This window comes from Clarias gariepinus, chromosome 6, assembly GCF_024256425.1.
Source record: "Clarias gariepinus isolate MV-2021 ecotype Netherlands chromosome 6, CGAR_prim_01v2, whole genome shotgun sequence".
NCBI lineage: Eukaryota > Metazoa > Chordata > Actinopteri > Siluriformes > Clariidae > Clarias > Clarias gariepinus.
Window position 1 is genome coordinate 23256236 of NC_071105.1, and position 23060 is coordinate 23279295.

General features: G+C 42.0%; 1 protein-coding gene across 1 annotated transcript in view; it reads left to right on the forward strand.

Annotated features, from left to right (window-relative positions):
- Window positions 1-23060, forward strand: part of LOC128526487 (cadherin-22) — a 366248-nt gene that overhangs the window by 202662 nt on the left and 140526 nt on the right. The window contains exons 6-7 of the mRNA XM_053498379.1: window positions 8327-8514; window positions 12941-13197. Coding sequence (XP_053354354.1) covers window positions 8327-8514; window positions 12941-13197 — 445 coding nt within the window. The remainder of the gene's footprint in view (window positions 1-8326; window positions 8515-12940; window positions 13198-23060) is intronic.

A 23060-nucleotide genomic window follows, 5' to 3' on the forward strand; every position in this document is an offset into this window, starting at 1 on the left:
ATTGGAGCGCAGCATCTTGTTCCCGCTTTTTCAGGGAACAGGGTTACAGCAAAGTAACCCGAGACATTCCCTTTCAAAAGCTACACTCGATGCTGCATGAAAACACTATGAGAACGAGAATACCAACGCCGCTGCACTGCAAGTCTCTGGACCCCCAAGTTTGTGTAGCGTGTGCGCACAAAGGCCAAGGAGGCCTTAAAGATAGCTCTGGAAGGCTGACTCAACAACCCGTGAGCCCTGAGTAGCATGAACATCCAGAATATAAATCTGACAAATGTGTGCGGAGAGAACCAATCCGCCGCATGACACACTTGCTGCAAGGGGACACCTCTTGCCAGCACAATAGATGAGGCAATTCCCCTGGTTAGATGAGCCCTGATTTCTAGAGGCGAAGTGAGACCACGTGCCTCATAGGCTAAGGCAATAGCATCTCTCACCCAATGTGACAACTTGTAGTGGTGCACCCCCCCCCTCCCCCCGTACGTAAGTGTGGTCTTTCCTGCTCCGGAGCTGTAAAGGCGGAGGACAGAATGCTTCGAGAACAACTGGGAGCATGGTTGAGAATGGAACTTTCAGAAGATATTTCGGGTGAGTATACAGAATAGCTTTGACCAGCCCAGGGGCAAAGTCTAGGCAAGATGGAGAGACTGACAAAGCTTGCAGATCTCCGATTCTCTTCAGGGAAGTAACAGCCATGAGAAAAACCATCTCAAGAGTCAGAAACCTAACAGGCGCTGACTCTAATGGTTCAAAAGGGGTGTCAATCAGACCTTTGAGCACAATAGATAAGTTCCCAGAAGGGACAGTGGCTCTAGTGGGCGGCCTCAACCGTTTAGCTTCATGAATAAAACGGCAACTAAAGGGTGCTTTCCCACAGAAACCCTGTCAGTCATAACATGACAAGCCGAAATAGCGGCTACTTACGTTCTGAGAGAAGTAGGACATGAGCCTGAGGACAACTTTTCTTGCAGAAACTCCAGCACTGAATTCGGCAGTGGACTGGGTCTACATGTATTACCATGCACCAACTTTTAAACTTTTTTACACTTCAATTGAGGGCATAAGTTCTTCTAAAGGAGGAAGCCCTAGCACTTAAAATAGTTTCAATTACACTGGCTGGTTAAGACCAGTATCTCTTAATTGGTCCCGATCAGGGGACAGATGTGAAGGTTCCAGAGCTCGGGCCGGGGATGAAATATTGTCCCCTGCGCCCGAGACAGAAGATTCCTCCTCACTGGAGTCACCTACGATGAGCTGTCAAGGAAAGATTTTAGATCCGAGAACCACACTTTGGTCGCCCAACGGGGCGCTATCAGTCAGAAGTGCAAACCCTTTTGCCAAGGCTTCCAGGAGCAGAGCTATCAGATAAACGCATAAAGGCGTAATCTGGGCCACATATGGGCCAAGGCGTCCAGACCCAGGGGGGCTGGAAGAGTCAGATAGACTGACTACTTCGGGGTGGGGTTTTCATTCCCAGTGTGTCAGAGCTTGAGTGAACAGTAAATCTGCTCCCACATTATATGCCCTGAAATGTAAATCGCCCTGAGGGACAGGAAATTGTCCTGTGCCTAGAGCAGAACTTGGTGCGCTAGCTTATTTAAGCGGCATGAGCACAGTCCCCCCCTGGCGATTTATATCTGAGACTACCGTAGTGTTGTCCACCTGCACTAGGACCTGATAGCCTCTAAACTGCAGGAGGAAGTGCTTTAGGGCCAGAAATAGAGCCATCATTTTGAGGCAATTGATGTGCCACGTGAGAATGATGACCTCTCCAGCTTCCTTGGGCCGGACGGTCATCTAAGACCGACCCCAGCCCATGAGTGAAGCATCTGACCTAAAAAGTCAGAAACCGGGGTCTGAACCATATAGAAAGGGTACAAAGTCCCTGGTGCGTAACCTTTGTTGGGGATTGACCCTGGAGTTAAATCCCTTGGTTCTTGGCCACAACTGAGATGCTCTCATGTGCAGAAGGCCCAAAGGTATCACCATGGATGCAGCTGCCATGGAAGCTAAAGATCTGTAAAAGTGATGAACAGTCACTTTCTGGTTTAGCTTGTGTTCCTTGAGGGTGTTGAGAATGGATTCGACACAAGCGGGAGACAGCTGTGCCTGCCTTACGATTGAATCCCATATGACACCCAAATATGTTGTTGTCCAAATATGAGCTAGGACGACATCTTGATGCCGAAGTGCTAGCTTCTGAGACTGGGCCAGCCAGTCGTCTATGTGCGGGTAGAGAGCTAGACCAAATGGAAGGACCCGATACTGGTAAGCTTCGCCCCAGAATCGAACCTCAGGAATCTCCTGTGTTGTGGCATGAAGTATGCATCCTTCAGATCGATTGTCACAAATCAATCCCTTGGTTGGATTTGAGAACAATCACTTTGACAGTCATCATTTTGAAGCTAAAAATTGGACGCAGCCCTGCATTCCTCTTGGGAACCAAGAAATACCAACTGTAGTAGCCTGACTCTCTGTCTGGTAGGGGAGCATGTTCTATGGCCTCCTTTCCCAGCAGATGCGCCCTTTCCGGTTTCACGGTTTCCACGCCGTTGAAACGTGGAGGGTGATGTGAGAACTGAAGTAGCTGTAGCTGCTGTAGGCAGCACTGTAGCTTCTCTTTACAGTACCCAAGGAGATATACTTGGCAGTAGCTTTCACGCTGCCAGTTTTTCCGAAAAGGGCAAAGGTCTCGGCGGCTTAGTTAAACGGGGGGCATGTTAGATGTTCAGCATCCTGAAACATGGCAGAAAAAAAAAAAACGAACTAACACTTTATTGGAGACCGCCAGTGTTGCCCGAAACACCAGTGGTAGCGGAGCATGAACACCGACCTACTGGGGGTGCCAGGGAGAACACTTAATTCTCAAAAGGAATTCTACGTGCCTCTCCCCATTAGGGGGCCACCCCCATGGTCCTGGGCACATGAGCCTTAGGTCTTCTTTGTGAAGAAGACAGTATGCCAGTCCGACCTCTTTGAAGTGGATTGCGAAGCCCGGCGCGCCGCACCCCAATCTTTACGAGGGGGTGCCCAGCTCAAAAACACTTTCCTTGTGTGTTTTGCGCCTTGCAAGAGTCAGACATGGTCGAGACTGGGTGGCCGACAGTCCCGACTCTTGAGCACGGTGGGGAAGAAAATTCCAGAAGGCTTGTTCATATAACTTTTCCTCACGAACCTAGTGGCGACGAGAAAACCATTGCAGCCATAAAATGGCCGATAGCACGAGCCGTCTGCTTTGTTGCCCGAAGAGACAAGTCTGTGGCCCGGTGTAATTCCAGAACACCCTATCTTCAAGACCCCCGCCAGTGCTCAAGTCTCTCAGCAGTCTCTTCTATCTGGGCGTCATCATATAACCCAGTGCTTCCACATCAACTATATTTAAATAAATAAATAAGTCGATGGCAGGAAAACACAGCATGAATACTGCTTACTCCATGAAAGGGTTAACTCATCATGGAGATTGCTAAGAAAAGGGAGAGAGCGTTGTTGGGAGTGAGCTCTGCCCCCGGCCACCCGACAGAACCGGCCATCTAATGTCAAGTTCTTAGAGGCTATTTCCATCTCCGCAGAAGCTGGAGAGGATGTCTATCCTTGCCCATTCACAAGAAGTGCCAGGGCGCGCTTGAGAGCGGACGGAGGAATTTCCCGATCCGGCGAGGGCGCGAGAGAAAGGAAGGGAATCGGTCTCCCGCACACCTGCCAGATTCACGCGTAAGCCCCAAGAATGCGCCGCGGCTCGAAGCTTCTCTTAAAGAATGCAAGCCACGCGCGAGGCACTTTAATCAAAACAGTAAGTGTGGAGATCGCCCTCCGATATAGATTTATCACACATGGAGGGACATCTCGTTTAAAACTCTGCCATATCGGTGAGCTAAACACTTTCTTATTTTTGCTGGTTTACACACAGACACACAAACACAACTAGGCTGTCATGAAGACGAAAAGATCTGAGGAATGTTCCCGGTTCACTCCTATTTATAACCTGCAGGTGCGCTTCATCAGATGACGTCACCTGACGAGGTTATATATGCCAAAATTTGGCGTGTTTGATACACACATGCTTCACAACCGGCAACACAGAAAGATGTTCCCATAGCGTTTTCATGCAGCATCGAGTGTAGCTTTTGAAAGGGAACACACATGCTTCACAACCGGCAATACAGAAAGATGTCTCCATAGCGTTTTCACGCAGCATCGAGTGTAGCTTTTAAATAGGAACTACTTTCAATATTTTTCAAGACATCATTAATAATCCTTAAAGATACAGTAACATTTGTAATTTATCTATGCCGATCGTTGTAGGTGCAGGCTATGTACAGTATTTTATCTATTTCTGTTTAATACACTGGTAGATAATATTTTGCTGAAAAGTAAAGCTTAAAATGTAACTTCTGCTTGAGTTTGTTTTTATTATATTTTTGATGTTTTCACTGATGTTTTTTTCGCTTATAGTAAAAAATTGGCATAACAAATCGATTAATCGCGCATAATATCTGGAACAAATATCTGCCCATATGGATCAGTATTTCTTTAGTCAGTTAACCATGCATAACATCCCCCCATCAAAGATCTGATGGGGCATTAATCACTTATCATAACTGTGAATAGATGCAGCAGCAGAGACAGATTAAATCCCCATATACATTCACACTTGAAAACAATATTAAAAAAACTACACAGTTCCAGAGGGTTAGCGCCTCTTTTTGCAGTACAGGGATCACCTACAGTATACTAATGTATTTTTTTTACTGTCTATATTTTTTGCCTTAGTTTCATTTGGTTTTACGCAATTTGATGTGCTATTTGTGTGTGCGTGTACTGTATGTGTGTGCGAGAGAGAGAGAGTGTGCGCAAGAGAGGGCTTATATTGTGATTTGTCCAAGGTTACTAAAGCCTGGCTTACTACAGTCTTTGGTTAATTTTACCTCTGACTCTAAGCCAATATAGCTTATTAAAAATGCACTGTTTTATTAGACATGGCTGTTTTGTAATGTTCAGCAAAATAAACACTGTCTATGGTTAGGATATACTGTAAACGTCTCAAAGTCATGATGTAGAGACAAGTCTCTTCAGATCCTTCTGCGCTAATGTTATCGTGGTGTAAATTATCGTATTTATGTACTCACTTGCAGACAAAATAGGCCATATGTCTGTTTAGTATTGCTTTTGAACAGCTGTGTTCATAGGTTTAATCAGCTATTTACAAGACAATGTTGACGCACTAATGTGGTTAAAGTGCCACAGGTGTGTGTGTGTGTGTGTGTGTGTGTGTGTGCGCTCCCGCATTCGTCAGGTTTGTCTGAGATGGCTTTAACACAAACATTTGCGCGCCGGCAGGATAAAAGAACACATTTTAGCACCATCTAACAATCAGTACTGGCGGGAGTCAGTACATTTTCTATTGAGATTTCTCACTTTACCTTTCTTACATTCCACTCCTCCTAAGTTTGTCTTTTAATGAAGTTGTTAAAACCCAAAGCATTTTTTTAACTAAGAAAAAAATAAATATGGGTCACTTAAGCACAAATTATCAGTGCAAATTATCAAGTGTATACTTGTTGTTATCGTTTTCTCAAACATGAATTTCCTAACTTGGTGTTTATAAATATTCAGACAGACTGAATTTAAAATGCATCCCTAGTAATCTAAAACACGAACACACACACATAAACCAAAGAGCAAAGCGGAAATGTGCGTTCAAACCTGGTTATGAGCGTTTAGCTCGCTAGCTCCTGTACATTTAGCCTCAGCTTGTGTCCCTCATGAACTGCATCACATTATATTCTAGTCACAGAAATAACCTGCAGATTAACTCTTACCCAAAAAATAAATAAATGCTTTTGCTTCTGATGATTCTGAATGCATTTTCAGAGAGCACAAACACTCTTTATCGGGTAGGGCAGTTTTTGTAATAAGGACATTAATAGTATTTTCGATGTTTTGGGAATCTTTTTGAGGAAAAGAGGAGTGACATTCTGCGTTTTTGACAATGACAGTAAGCTGTAATGTTATATAAAGTCACATCTGAACACTGCTGGTGCTGCCAGTGATTTTCAAAATGGCCAATAAAAAACTAAACTAGGAAATAAACTGTAAACTACCCCAAACAAATAAACCACTACTTACCCCGAATAGTCAATTAAGCTGCCATCTTCATCTCTGTAGTGCAGTTTGATAGCGTCAATTCGGTGGGGGTGGGTTGGTAAAATCATGTGATTGCTGGCTTGTGTTAACGTGTTTTTGAGAACAAAGCACCATCTAGTGGTGGCACCAGGTAAATGAATAAATAGGGCTTGAAAGGGCATGTTTACTCTGAAATCTTGACACGCCTTTCTGGCAGGAGAGGGAGGGGGATCACACTGTCCATAGGGCAGCTACACACTACTCTCACGCCATTTCCACTGCTATTTGAGGTGGCTCCCACTGTAAAGGCAGAGTTTTCACTCAAGGAAAATATGCATAAACATAAATAATGAACTAAAACTAGAGTAAACAATGTTACATCTAAGTTAAGCTTATGAAATACAAAAATATGGTTTTCAAACTTAATTTATCGTCTCATACTACATAAATCAATATGTAAAGGTTACAAGGAGGTCAATTTTTTACTGTCCTCAGACTTTACCTTCCTCTCCAACAACCTCCAGTCCTTTTCCCTCTTCTGCCTACCCACATAAAAGGGACCCCTTGGTCTTCAGTCACTTCTATCCAGTTACAGACACCAATTTAAGTACACTCCATTTGACCAGTCATCACTTGGTGATCTATAACTCTCACCCTCCCTATTCTGGCTAAAACTAGCTATCAACATTTCTTCTCCTACTAATCTTTTTACCCCCACCCAATCAGCAGTGACCTAGTGACTGTGATCTACAAAACCAGTGTCAGGATTTAATTATCAGAGACCTCAAAGCTTTTCTGTAGGTCACACTGGATAAGGTAGTCTGAAAAATCTTGTAAATGTAAATGGATTCACAGGTGTTCCTACTAAAGTGGATTTAACCGACCATGATATTTCATATTTGGCTTGATATTTTAACATTCAGTTATTTTTTTGTTTGTTTGTTTTTTAAATGTAAGTAACACTAGGTTTTTTTTTTATTACTAATATCAATATTAAATACATAAAAATAATTTAGCCACCCTATGACTTGAGGCATACTGCCAACAAAGAAAATCTAAAATACCCTTGACATCACTGACTGTTATTTTCTCTTTTTGTTTATTATTTACACTTATTGCTATGCTACTGTGATTCTTAAATAACCTAGTTGAAAAATATGTGTACCGCATAGGATCTGTATGCTTGTTAAAATGCAATACGTGATCCTAACTTAATTACTTTGCTGTTGGATTTATAAAAGCAGCATGCAAGCTGTGATTTCTGCATTGTGAAACACAATGTCCCCAAAGCATCATATGTAAAAAACAGACCAGTGTTGTTCCAAAGGCACAAAAAGTGTTTGATTAAGGCAGCACACAATGGCCATTTCTTACAAGATAGGCATAAATACCAAGATACCAAGCACTTATGCCTTTCAGATTGTCCCAGCTTGACATGCCTCTCCATACTGAGGTGCTGTAGTGTATCTGTGGCTAAGGCTCCTTGCTACTGATTAGATGTTTCAGTATTAATCTCCAAAATGTAGAAATGTAAGTGCTGGTCCCATGAAAAACCCATACGCTGACATTTTGCACTGAACCCAACTTCCTACTTTTGAAATTTTCCAAATGTTATGTTTCACACACATCTTAAAATGGATTCAAATCCTTATTCTCATCATTCTACACATACAGTAATACCCCAAAGTTAGAGTATAACTAGTTTAGTGTTTGTTAACTCATATAATAATAATAATAATAAGAAGAAGAAGGACTGGAATATCCCATTTACATAATTATTCAGGTACTTTAATTAGTACTTGTTTAAAGCAGCTTTGGCAGCAAGGATAGTCTCGAGTCTTGGCAGGATCATTTGAGCCTAACCATGCATAACTCAGAAGTGGATTCTGATAAAAGTTTTAAATTATAGCTCTTTTTTCCACTTAAAAAAAACTTTTTAAACAGTATGAATGATAAGAATTCATTTTACAATGAGTATGAAACATAATAAAAGTGGAAAATCTTCTTTTGGGACATGTTTGTGAAGAAAGATTTATACTATAATCTGTATTTCACAAATAAATGCACTTTCATCATTACATGCATAACCTACTGTAAGTGCTGCTAGATATATGCCTACTGGTTTCATTGCTTATAGGAAGTAATATGAGACTTGCTTAATCTTTTCTTTTTTCCCTTCTCTTTTCTTTCCTCTGCTTATTAGAGATGTGTCAGTTTTCAGTTCCAGAAGGAATGGCAGTAGGCACATCAGTAGGACGCGTGATGGCCACAGATGCAGACATGGGCGAGAATACAGACATGAGCTATCTGATTAAAGATGAAGAAGGAGGAGAGCTCTTCAGAGTCTCCACTGACACAGACACACAGGAAGCCATAATAATCATAAAGAAGGTACACTTTAGTCAACTCCAATGAGTAAATAACAAAATGTAAAAAAGATCTGGGAAAACCATTTGCCCTTTCCAAATTTATAAAATCATAAAAACTGTTTAAATAACATGTTTAAATGATTCTGTTTTTTTTTTTTTTTTGCTTTATATTAAATATCCAGAATATACAGTGAGGGAAAACAAATATCCAGATACTTTTCTTTAAATAATTATGTTCCCTTCACATTTACATACAGAATGCCTTTTGACGTTCTACTTGTAGATATGTACAAAATGTATGTATTGTATTCATAATCACAGATTATATTTGTAAAAAATCATAAATATGTTTTTTTTTAAACCACAGGGGAAAAGAAACAGAAACAATAAATTACCATTGTTAGTATCTTGCTGCAAACATGCTGTTGTAAGTTACAGCTTTAAGACATCAGCGCTAAGTAAATAACTTTTTTTATAGTTTAGTTTTGGTCAATTTAAGATTATTTATAAAATAATTTCAATTCAAATCAAGTCAATGCAATTCGATTACAGAGGAACCTTGAATTGCGGGTAACTTGGTCTTGCAAAAATTTTACATAATAAACAAGCAAAAAAAAAAAAAGATTAAAAAATAAAAGGAATTAACCTGCATTTTACCTTTGAAAAGAATTCCGACAGCAGTGTTTCAATTAGTGTGTGAAGCTGAAGTAAGACGAGAGGAGAGCGGGGGCTAGTGTTTTAGAATGACTCCCTCCCTCCCTCCTCTCGTCTTACACAGTAGCTCCCAGGGGGCTTCTGTGTAGGATGACTTTCACACACATACACAAACTAATGGAAACACTGCTTTTTTTGGGAATGACACTCGCATGCACACACTAACAGAATCACTGCAGTAAAGGAAAAATAAAACAAATTAATTAATTAATAAAACAAATTAACCTGCACTTTACCTTTGGAAAGATTCCCGACAGAGCACTGTTTCTGTTAGTGTGTGTGTGTGTGTGTGTGTGTGTGGTGTTTGTGTGCTTGGTATGTGTGACACTTGGTATGTGTGAAGGCGAGAGGAGGAGGGAGGGGGCTATTGTGTAAGACGTCTTTCACACAAACACACACTCTGTCAGGAAACATCTTTAACAAGAAATTTTCTAATGAAAATTTTTTTTTTTTTTTTTTTTACATGCGCGCACACAGGTAGTCACAATGGTACAGTAATTAGTACACGCGCGTTCGGTAACATATAAGTGACACACAGGCACTGAGACTGACCATGGGAAATGATTACCCATAATCCCTTAGTGCACAAGAAAGAAGAGCCATGTGTACTACTCGTATAACAAGACTTCAATAGCAATTACAGCTTTCATGTGTTTTGCATGCTTTCCACCAATTTTTCACATTGCTGTTGGGTAATGTTATACCACTCTTTTTGAAAAAAGCAAACAGTTCAGCTTTGTTTAATGGTTTGTGACCATCCATCTTCCTTGTGCTGACATTTTAGGTGTTTTCTGGAGTAAATTGCAGTGGTCTCTTATTTTTTTCCTGAGCTGCATACACATATATATATCTGTGTATATATATTTTACAAACATACATACACACATATCAAATATCGAATTTTCCAAAAGGAAATAATGGAAACTCTGACGATTCGTCCCACAACCCAAAAATTCTTATAAACATGATTAATACAAAATATAAAGTGAAAATAAAACAAATAAACCTGCACTTTACCTGTAAAAAGAGAAAGCAGAGGAGAAGGAAGGGGGCTACTCATGTATATATGGAAGATGGGTGGGGAGGAGGTTAGTGTTTAGAAGTTAAGACACCTTCCATAAGAAGACTGGGTAATTCTCCTTCAGGGTTTTTTTCTCTTTTTTACTTTTCTTGGCCTCTGGTTTGTGTGTGGCAGCCATTTTCACTAAAAATCTATCCAAAGGCATTTGTTTCTTCTGTGCTGCACAACTAGGGCACCGCGTTATCGTTCATAAGACGTACCAGTCGTTCGCCACAGTTTTGTATGGATGATAGTTCTTGGCAAAGACTTGGAGTCTTTTTAAGGCTTTACTTTGCACAAAAATATTTTATCATGCGTGCAGTCTGCAACAACAAACTGAGCAAAACTGATGCTGGGATGGAGGTTTCCGAGGAGAAGTTGGTTAACAGAGACAAATTTTAGGTGAAATTTAGGTGAACCGATTTGTTCGTTCTTCAGGGCGTTCATGAACCGAGGTTTCACTGTGTGTATATACACTCAACAAAAATATAAACGCAACACCTTTGTTTCTGCTCCGATTTTTCATGAGGACTTGATGGACTTAAAGATCTAAAATTCATTCCAGATACACAATATTACCATTTCTCTCAAACATTGTTCACAAATCAGTCTAAATGTGTGATAGTGAGCACTTCTGCTTTGCTGAGATAATCCATTCCACCTCACAGGTGTGCCACATCAAGATGCTGATCTGACATCATGAGTAGTGCACAGGTGTACCTTATACTGCCCACAATAAAAGGCCACCCTGGAATGTGCAGTTTTGTCTCACAGCAAAATGCCACAGATGCCACAAGCATTGAGGGAGCGTGCAATTGGCATACTGGCAGCAGGAATGTCAACCAGATCTGTTGCTGGTGCATTAAATGTTAATTTCTTCACCAAAGGCGTTTCAGAGAATATGGCAGTACATCCAACCGCAGGCAGGGCCTCACAACCGCAGACCACGTGTAACCACACTAGCCCAGGACCTCCACATCCAGCAGGTTCACCTTCAAGATCGTCTGAGACCAGCCACTTAGACAGCTGCTTAAACAATTGGTTTGCATAACCAAACAATTTCTGCACAAACTGTCAGAAACCGTCTCAGGGAAGCTCAACTGCATGCTCGTCGTCCTCATCGGGGTCTTGACCTGACTCCAGCTCGTCGCCGTAACAGACTTGAGTGGGCAAATGCTCACATTCGATGGTGTCTGGCACGTTGGAGAGGTGTTTTCTTCACGGATGAATCTCGGTTTACATTGTTCAGGGCAGATGGCAGACAGCGTGTGTGGCGTCATGTGGGTGAGCGCTTTGCTGATGTCAATGTTGTGGATCGAGTGGCCCATGGTGGTGGTGGGGTTATGTAAGAACACAGGTACATTTTATTGATGGCATTTTGAATGCACAGAGATACCGTGATGAGATCCTGAGGCCCATTGTTATGCCATACATCCATGAACATCACCTCATGTTTCAGCAAGATAATGCATGGCCCCATGTTGCAAGGATCTGTACACAGTTCTTGGAAGCTAAAAATGTCTTGGAAGCTTGCATGGCCAGCATACTTACCGGACATGTCACCTGTTGAGCATGTTTGGGATGTGCTTGACCGGCGTATACGACAGCGTGTACCAGTTTCCACTAATATCCAACAACTTAACAACAAAAGAGGAGTGGACCAACATTCCACAGGCCACAATTGACAATCTGATAAACTCTATGCGAAGAAGATGTGTTGCACTGCATGAGGCAAATGGTGGTCACACCAGATACTGACCGGTTCTGAGTCCCCAGACCCCCAATAAAGCAAAAAACTGCACATTCCAGGGTGGCCTTTTATTGTGGGCAGTATAAGGTACACCTGTGCACTACTTATGATGTCAGATCAGCATCTTGATGTGGCACACCTGTGAGGTCGAATGGATTATCTCAGCAAAGCAAAAGTGCTCACTATCACACATTTAGACTGATTTGTGAACAATGTTTGAGAGAAATGGTAATATTGTGTATCTGGAATGAATTTTAGATCTTAAAGTCCATCTCATGAAAAATCGGAGCAGAAACTAAGGTGTTGCGTTTATATTTTTGTTGAGTGTGTATATATGTATATATATATATATATATATATATATATATATATATATATATATTTCACTGTTTCACCTGTGTGACCTTATCTATGGCATGGTTCTATACCACCAACCATGCCATAGGTAAGGTCACACAGGTCATTAAAATTGTGTGATCATTGAAGTTATTGTTAACTGAACGAATCGGTAACTGAAGCCCTTGAGCTGCATGATTGTATGCATAATGCTGCTGCCACATGATTCTCATATTAGAAAACTGCATAATTAAACAGCTCCTAAAATCGTAGATAGCATTATAAATTAAAGAATGGTATATGTCAAATAATGCCCTAATGTTCATTCTGTAGTTACATTTTTCTTACAAATAATTTTGCCAATTCTTATTATTAATTAAGTTCCTAAGACATATCAGCAGGTTCATACTTGCGTTCTTTATTCCTTTACCTAAAAAACGTTTTCTCTCTTTACTTACTGAATTACTCATTGTAGTTAATGCATAGTGTCATTTAAAACTATATTACAACTTTGTGATTATAACCAAAAACAGGACATAAGGTTTAAATTGTAGTTATTTTGCCTTCTTTTTTTACTGTCTCTTGTAGCCTCTGGACTTTGAGAAGAAAAGCACCCATAATGTGGTATTGGAGGCAGTGAACAAGCATGTGGATCCACGCTTTGTGGACCTGGGCTCTTTCCGGGACCAGACAATTGTCAGAGTCAGTGTGTCAGATGTGGATGAACCTCCAGTCTTCTTTCCACCCACCGGCACCATTATAGAAGTCCAAGAGGATGCAAAGCAAGGAGCTCTTGTGGGTTTTGTTACAGCCAGGGACCCAGATATGGATAACGTCCCTCTTAGGTACTACTTTCTGTCGTTCAATTTACAGGGGAGGTACATGGTCTCACTCTAAAGGTCACATATTTTACTATTTCTTTAACAAGTTAAAATAGGTCTTCTCCAAAGTGTGTCTGTTAATGCTATAGCTGAAATAAATATTAGATAATGCAATTTTCACATCTCAAGTACCCTGTTCCTTTTCCCAGATAAATGTTCCATTTTAGAGTCTGTATAAATGAGCTACTACCAAACTACGCCCCCATTCTTACTGAGCCATGCTGTATTTCTGCTCAGCCCATCTAACCATATTACTTTAATGTAACACGCGACATCTGCGACATTTTAGGTTAGCTGTAAATAGCTAACATATGCTTTTTTAGCTCTAAGAAACGTCTCGGGTTACTTTGCTGTAACCCTGTTCCCTGAAAAGTTGGGAACGAGATGCTGCGTGAAAACGCTATGGGAACATCTTTTCGTGTTGCTGGTTGTGAAGCATGTGTGTATCAAACACGCCACATTTTGGCTTATATAACCTCGTCTGATGAGACGCACCTGCAGGTTATAAATAGGAGTAAACCGGAAATATTCCTCAGATCAATTTTGTCTAAAAAGACGTCCGGTCACACGGGCAGTGCGGCATTGGAGCACAGCATCTCGTTCCTGCCTTTTCAGGGAACAGGGTTACAGCAAAGTAACCCGAGACGGTCCCTTTTAAAGGCTACACTCGATGCTGCGTGAAAACGCTATGGTAACGAGAATACCAACGCCACCGCACTGTGGACCCCTGAGTTGTGTAGTGTGTGTCCGGACCCCTGAGTTGTGTAGTGTGTGCGCAAGAAGGCCAAGAAGGTCTCAGAACTATCTCTGGGAAGCTGACTCAACAACCCGTGAGCCCAGAGTAGCATGAATATCCTGGATATAAAATCTAACAAATGTGTGCGGAGAGGACCAACCTGCCGCGTCGCACACTTGCTGCAGGGGAATACCCCTCGCCAGAGCAATAGATGAGGCAATCCCCCTGGTTAAATGAGCCCTAATTCCTAGAGGCGAAGTGAGCCCATGCGCCTCATAGGAGAGGGCAATAGCATCTCTCACCCAGTGTGACAGAGTCTGTGTAGTAGCGGCCGCCCCCCGGTTGCGGCCCCCATAGCATATAAAGAGCTGCTCTGACTTACGCCACTGGCCGTTGCGGTGGACGTAAAAATCTGAATAGCACGTACTGCACACAGTAGGTGAAGTCTCTCCTGCTCAAGGATTTTATTAAAGACTTTACTGACTTTTTAACGGATATAGCATTGAATTATGACAGATTTCTTATTCTTGGTGATTTTAACATTCATGTGTGCTGCGAATCTAAACCTTTAGTCAATGAGTTTCTCAGTCTTGTAGATTCTTTTAACTTAACTAAATCGGTGAATACCCCAACACATGTAAAGGGGCACACATTAGATCTTGTATTGTCATATGGCTTAGATCTGTCCGACATTGAGATATACAACACGGGTATATCGGACTATTTTGCGGTTTTATTCATTGTCACGTTGCCATCCATCCGCGTTAAACCTCGCGCTCCGGCTCTACGTGTGCGCACCATTAACTCTTTAACTGCTGCTCGTTTCTCTCTTGCTTTTAACGACTCTGTGCACTTTACCAGTGCAGATTGTAGTAATCTCAACACAGATGAACTGCTTGAACTGTTCAACTCCACATGTTCTAATATTCTGGACTCAGTAGCTCCTATGAGGATTAAACGCTCTAAACCAGTGACTGAACCGTGGCTGAATGAGACCACACGCGCTCTTAGACGCTCGTGCAGGCGAGCTGAGAGAAAGTGGAAAAAGGACAATCTTCAGGTCTCACTGGACATCTTCAAAAAAACATCCTTCAGGAGTATCAGAGAGCAGCAAAATCACACTATGTCTCAGAGGTGGTATCAAACACTAGTCAAAAACCGCATGTTCTTTTTAATACTCTGAATAGCTTAATGAATCCTTTTGATTCTGCAGTTATTAAACCTTTACCTGAACTTTGTAAACAATTTCTTTACTTTTTTAAAGATAAAATTGCAAATACCAGATGTTTACCATTTACCTCTGTTTTAGACCCCTCCACCTTCTACTTGACAAGCTGTTTTTTATCAGTTTAAACCAGTTTCTGTCACTACCCTAAATAAAACAATTAAGCATCTGCAGCCATCTTTTAGTCCCTCTGACATCATTCCACCACGCCTTTGCAAGGATGTATCTAATTCCATCGGACCATATGTTGTGGACGTAATTAATTCATCTTTGATGTCCAGTTGTGTTCCAGCTGCCTTTAAACATGCTGTAGCACAACTGCTGATCGAAAAGAGCAATCTGGATCACTCTGATCTTTCCAACTTCAGGCCCATTTCTAAGCTCCCCTTTTTATCAAAAGTTCTAGAAAAGGTTGTTTATAATCAGTTATAGGCACACCTTGATTTTAATGGGATCTCTGAAAAATTTTAGTCTGGTTATAAGGCACAATATAGCACTAAAACTGCTCTCATAAGAGTGTTTAATGATTTGCTTTAGCTGCTGACTCTGGTGATTCTGCCATTCTGGTTTTATTGGACCTGACTGCAGCTTTTGACACAGTAGATCATAACATCCTTTTATCACGTCTCGAGACATGCGTTAAAATTTAAGGTTCTGTTCTTAAATGGTTCCAATCATATCTGTCAGACAGGAGTTTCTCAGTCCATCTAGGGAAGTATTCATCCACAGTGTTTTCTCTTGGCTGTGGGGTACCCCAAGGCTCCATCTTAGGTCCAATTCTCTTCTTACTGTATATGCTTCCATTGAGGTCCATTTTCAGGAAGCATAAAATCGCCTATCCCAACAAATAGGTCATCCATCTATTCAGACCTTGTTGAACTGTCTCAAAGATGTTTAAGCATGAATGGAGATAAACTTACTCACTCAGAACAAAAATAAAACAGAAATTATTGTTTTTGGAAAGTTTCATCTCCTCAGTGGTTAAGTGTTATTGGATCGCTGGAATATTTTTCTTACCCCAAGATTTTTGGCAGGCGGATAAGTTTTGACTCTTCCTTTAAGTTGAATGAACAGATCAGCTCAGCTGTAAGGTCAAGCTTTTTCCGACTTCGACTTCTTAGCAAAGTTAAGCACTATATCCCCCCTCAACAGTTTGAGACAGTAACTCATGCTTTCATCACGTCACGCCTTGACTACTGTAACTCATTATATATAGGTCTCAGTCAGTCACAACTTCAACGGCTACAAGCCATTCAAAATGCAGCAGCTCACCTTTTCACTGGGAAGAGAAAACGTGATCATATTACACCATTACTGGCTTCCCTTCACTGGCTTCCTGTACATTTCAGGATCCAGTTTTAAATATTACTTCTTGTTTTAAAAGCTTAAATAATTTGGCACCTGCTTATTTGTCGGAGCTACTTGTTCCGTACTCCCCTTCCAGAGACTTGCGATCCTCTGATCATCTACTGCACATCCCCAGAACAAAGCTCAAAACCAGAGGTGGCGGAGCCTTTTCGGTAGTAGCCCCCAGACCTGTGGAACAGCCTCCCTTTGCACTTGAGAGCCGCCCAGAATCTTAATCATTTTAAAACCATGCTTAAAACACTGTTTTCATGTGCATTTTATTCCATTTGACTTATTATAATATATTATTAAACTATTATTATTATTATTTTTTATTTTATCCTATAGATTTCTGTCTTGTGGTTTGTAATAGTAAGTGATGAATATTAGGTAGATACCCTATAGAGTACCTGCAGACTTATTGTTCTATACTTGTACAGCACTTTGGTCAGCAGATTAATTTGATTGATTGATTGATTGATTGATTGATTGCTCCGGAGCTGTAAAAGGAGGCTTCAAGAACAATAGGGTGCATGGTTAAGAATGGAACTTTCAGAAGATAGTTCTGGTGAGGATGCAAAATGGCCCTGACAAGCCCAGGGGCAGAGTCTAGGCAGGATGGAGAGACTGACAAGGCGTGCAGATCTCTAATCCTCTTCAGAGAGGTAATGGCCATTAGAAAAACCATCTTGAGGGTCAGAAACCTGACAGGCGCTAACTCTAGTGGTTCGAAAGGGGTGTCTATTAGACCTTCGAGCACGATAGTGGACTGGTCTACCTGCTTCGTCATGCACCAACTTTCAAATACATTCCATTTAAGGGCATAGGCTTTTCTAGTGGAGGAAGCCCTAGCATTTAAAATAGTGTCAATTACGCTGGCTGAAAGACCATCTTAACTTAGTTGGTCCCATTCAGGGGCCAAACGTGAAGGTTCCAAAGCTCGGGCAGGGGATGAAACATTGTCCCCTTGCGCCTGAGACAGAAGATCCCAAATGATGACCACAGAAGATCCCAAAAGATGACCAAAGTCAGGAACCGGGGTCTGAACCACATAGAAAGGGTATGAAGTCCTCTGCCCTTAACCCTTATTTGCCTTCGGGGATTGGCCCTTGCATAAAATCCCCTGGCTCTCAGCCACAACTGAAAAGCTCTCATGTGAAGAAGGCCCAAAGGTATCACCGTGGATGCAGCTGCCATAAGGCCTAATTTCCTTCAGGGCATTGAGAATGGATTTGATACGTGCAGGAGACAGCTGTGCCCGCATAACGATCGGGTCCCATGTGACACCCAAGTATGTTGTCCTCTGAGCCGGAAAGAAAACGCTTTTCACAGCATTGAGTCTCAATCCTAAAGAATGGAGAGGAGCTAGGACGACATCTCGATGTCGAAGTGCTAGCTCCTGATACTGGGCCAGGATGAGCCAGTCGTCTGTGTAATTTAAAATACGGATGCCCTGGAGTCGGAAGGGAGCCAGGACTGCATCCATGCACTTTGTGTATGTGAGGGGTGATAGAGCTAGACCAAATGGAAGGACCCGATATTGGTAAGCTTTACCCCCGAAAGTGAACCTCAGAAACTTCCTGTGTTGTGGCAAAATTTGTAAAAATTGTAAAAATTGTAAAAATATGCATCCATCAGATCTATTTTCACAAACCAATACCTTGGTTGGATTTGTAAGACAATGCTTTTGACAGTCAACATTTTGAATCTGTACTTTTTGAGATAGCGATTTAGCCCGCGAAGATCTATGATTGGACGCAGCCCCCCATTTTTCTTGGAGATCAAGATATAACGACTATAGTAGCCTGACTCTATGTCTGGAGGGGAACCTGTTCTATGGCCCCTTTCTCCAACAACGCCTGCAGTTTGAGAGTCAACAGATGCGCCCTTTCCGATATCACGGAAGTGGTGACCACGCCGTTGAAACTCGGAGGGTGATGTGCAAACTGAATCCTTTTTCTACAGTCTTTAACACGCAGGGAGATATGCCTGGCAGTAGCTTCAACGCTGCTAGTTTCTCCGAAAGGGGCACAAGTTTTAGCACTTCGGCTTGGGGGGTGATCTGTTAGTGGTTCAGCATCCTGGAGTACAGCAGGATATGACCGAAGGACTAACGTACTGTTGGGGGTGCCAGGGAGAGCACCTTCTTATAGAAAAGAATGTTACACACCCCTCCCTGGGGGGTCCACCCCCACGGTCCTGGGCGCATAAGCTTCAGGACGACTTCTTCGAAAAGAAGACAGTGTGGCGATCTGACCTCTTTGAGGCGGCTTGTGAGGGACGGCGAGCCGTACTCCAGTCTTTACGAAGGGGTGTCCGGCTGCTGACACTTTCTTTTTGCGCCCCCCGTCTGGTGAGAATTAGATCTGATCGAGACTGGGTGGCTGACAGTCTCGACTCTTGAGCAGCCTAGCCTCTTCATACAGCCTAGCCTCCCGAAACCTGGTGGCGACGGAATTTACAGCCAAATGGGCCAGAAGGTGAGACAGGGGCATCAAGCAAGGAGGAATGTTCGATCCTTATTCTTGATGCCTGTCAAATTCAACCACAGGTGCCTCTCTGCGGACACCAGGGAAGCCATGGAACGGCCTATAGCAACGTGGTGCTTGGTTGCACGAAGGGACAAGTTAGTCAAATCTTTTAGCAGGTCGGCCTGGTACGCCTGCAAGACTGCCATGGTGTGCAAAGAAGCGCCGGCTTGACCTGCTGCTTAAAACGCCTTTCCTACCAGGGTAGAAGTTCTACACGACTTGGAGGGAAGTGTTGGCTTCTTTAGTGAGGATGATGTCCCAGGATAGAGATAGCCCGCGAGCGTCTCTTCTATCTGGGGCATCACCATGTAACCACGTGCCACATCAACGATATTCGCATGAAACGAAGTCGATGGAACAAAAATACGGGATGAATAAGACTTGCTCCATGAACAAGTTAATTTGTTGTGGAGGTCGTCAAAAAAAGGGGAGAGAGCAGCGTTGTGGCTCCATCTCCTGGCCACCCGACAGGAATCTTTTGTCTCATTTTGAACGTTTGGGTAAGGCTTGCTCCTGTGGCCAATCAATGCGCAGCCGCTCGACTACACACGTTATGACTTTAAGCAGCTCCTCATATTCTCTATCTTCCTTAGAGGAGCTTTCTGAGGTAGCTACCTCCATTTCTACAAAAGCAAGAGAGTTAATCTCTTCTACACACGGGAAACACTGGAGTGCGCTTGTAAAGTGAAAGGAGAGACTTCCCTTTTGGAAGAGAGGGCGAGGGAAAGGAGGGGAGACTCCGTCTCGCGTGCCTCGGCCAGATCGGCTTGTGATCACCAGGAATGCAGCGCGGCTTGTGGCTCTCTACAGATTGCGAGGCGCGCGTGAAGCACCTTCATGGGAAGAAGATCACAGTGTTCAGTCTCCTTGAAGCCCTTGGAGAGCGTGACTTTCACCTAAACATTCGAAGCAAAAAGTGTGGAGATCGCCCTCCGAGAGGAAATTCTTGCACGGAGGGACGCATCTCACTTTAAACTCCGCCATTATATCGGTGAGTTAAACACTTTTCTTTGCTTTTTAATTTGCTTTGATTTGTTTGTGACACACGCGCACAATGCAGTAATGAAGACAAAAGATCTGAGGAATGTTTACTTCTATTTATAACCTGCAGGTGCATCTCATCAGACGACGTCACCTGACCGAGGTTATATAAGCCAAAATTTGGCGTGTTCGATACATACATGCTTCACAACCGGCACCATGAAAAGATGTTCCCATAGCGTTTTTACGCAGCATCGAGTGTAGCCTTTGAAAAGGAACAGGCAGGCTATTGTACATCTACAAACAATAGATTTGTTGCCATCAAAAAGCCTCATTTTGTTTAGGTATCCTTGGGCTATGTACTTGTGCACAGAGAACAGTAAGCTGCACAATAACACAATACCAATAAAACTCATTGCTTGCTAAGCTCTTTGGAGCAGGTGGTGGGTGTTATGATACTTTTCTCTTATTAACACTTCTTTGGGATTGGATAGAATGGCCTAGCCTTTGGCCCAACATGCATAGATGAGTTTGGGTGCCCATGACCCTGTCACCAGTTTAGTGCTATATAATTGATCAGTGTTACTCAGTTCACCTTGTTATTTACAGTGGTGTTAGTTGTCACGAACGGGGTGTTGTGGCAGGTGTTGAACGCCGTGGGCGGAAGGAGCAGGCATAGAGGCAGAGGGGTTATGTAATCAAAAAAAAAAAAAAAAAAAAAAGTCTTTTAATAATAGTTAAACACAAAAGTATAAATAAAGACACAAACAAAGGAACAAACAAACTCAAACAATACTTAACTCTGTGCTAACAGGGGCTCTCTGGCAAGACACAGACTAGGGAACAAACACACCCTGTGGCGAGACACAGGCAGGAGGAGGACAAACATAACAGGACACACAGACTATGCGTGGAGCTGAGACTGGACACTAGAGGGAGACACTAGAGGGAGACACCAAAGAGGAGAGACGGGACGAGGGCTAAAGACATGGCAATCAGCTAGGCATGGCTTTTAGCTAAACATGGTTAAGCTGTGCTTAACCATGGCAGTTAGCTACACATACACCTAGCTAAGCATGTCTTTAGCCCCAACATGCACTAAGCTACCCTTACCTAATAGCTTAACACACACTTAAAATACATTTAAGACAGGACTGAATCAGCTCCACTAACACAGACACACAAAACATACACAGAAACATTGCCAATAAGAGAGCCCAAGTCAACACAACTAAAATCAAAATAAACTAAACAAAGAACTAAAACAAAATGCCCACACAAGTGACAGTGGTGATACCAAAAATGCTCGACCCAGTTTCCCAGTCTAAACAGCTATTTATAGATTGATTGATGGCTACCTCGGTTCAGGTGTGCACTCGCATCACCTGACCGAGGTGCCTGCTGGGAAACTGAGTCGGCCAACAAAAACTACAAAATAAAAACAGTGACCTCTAGTGGCGGACCCTTACATTAGTGTTGTGGCTGATTGGTGTATACAACTGTAGCCGAGTTTGCATAGCCCTATGCCCATGGTTTCCAAAAGTGTGCTGTGAGGACCATCACTAGGATATGCAGAAGAGAAAATGGCAGGAATTTAAAAAGTAATATTTTTGGCAGGAATTTAAAAAGTAATCTGGAATTAACATTTTATTAATAAGCATGCATGCATTACATTTTAAAATACTGTAGCGTAATGATTACATAGCCATACAAATATGCACACAATGTCAACATACTTTGTGCAGCAATGAAGTTGCACCGATTGCATAAACTTGATTAAGTACACTTAGTGTATCCATTAATGTTATTGTGAGCAATAGTTAGTAGGCTTAATTATTAATTCCTTATAACCTGCATAGGCATTCTCTTTCTCTCTCTCTCTCTTTCGCACACACTCACACTCACTTGCGCGCGCACACACACGCACACACACACACACACCCTACATGACACCAAAAATTATATAATTTTTTTTCTGGAATGTGTAGTTGGGATAACGGGATCCTTTTCAGAATGTCTGCAGATGCTCAGGACCTTTAGTTTTTGATATGATGGATATGTAAGATAAAGTAAGATAAGATAAATAAAAAAAAGGGAAATTGCCATGACCTATCTGGTGTCTTTAATATGAGACATTGTTTTAGTCTCATAACTCATTCACTCATTGTCATTTCCTGTATAAAGACTCATGGGTGCCTGGAGCCTGTTCCAGGAGACTAAGGGCATAAGGCAATTCTGATAAAATCACTGGGCACCCGCTCATACACTCATTTACACAATATGGGTGATTTACTTAAAAAACACCAGTTAGCCTAATCTAATGTGCCTGAATCAAGCACAGGGGGAACATGCAAACCAACAAACCTAAACGGCCACATGAGAGTTAATAATGTTGATGTACAGGCGAAAGAATTTACTGTAAGCTCAGGCATATATCTTGAACAATGAATCTTGCAAAATGTATTTATTTTTTCCTGACTGAGGAATAGACTCAGCTTTTTCTGGCTAAGCTGTCAGTGATAGACTGAACCCACTGGTACAGCCCTTAGGGAATTAAAGATGAATATCAACCCCAATGCTCATTACTCACACATACTGTACACAGTTTAAATTTGTGCCATTAGAATGCATGATATGGAGCTGAAAGTATTCCAGGTGTTGTATAAAAATAAAAATAGTATATACTGATCAACCACACACTACTTACAATAAGTTAGGGATATTGTTATTTACATAAATGCTTTCCCTATTTGCTTTGATTAGAATGAAATAAGTAAAAGTTCCCTTTGATATTACTAATAATGTATGAGCAGAAACACCATTGTCATTAGGTTAATATTTATTACCTAAAAAATTTAAGCAATAACAGGGATAGCCCCAAATAACAAAAGTTGACAATGTCAGAAGCGGGAGTTTTCATCATTTGCCGCAATGATGGCTTGACAGCGACGTCTCACGCTCCTCACTAGCCTTATGATGTTGTTCTGAGGCAATGCGTTCCACTCTT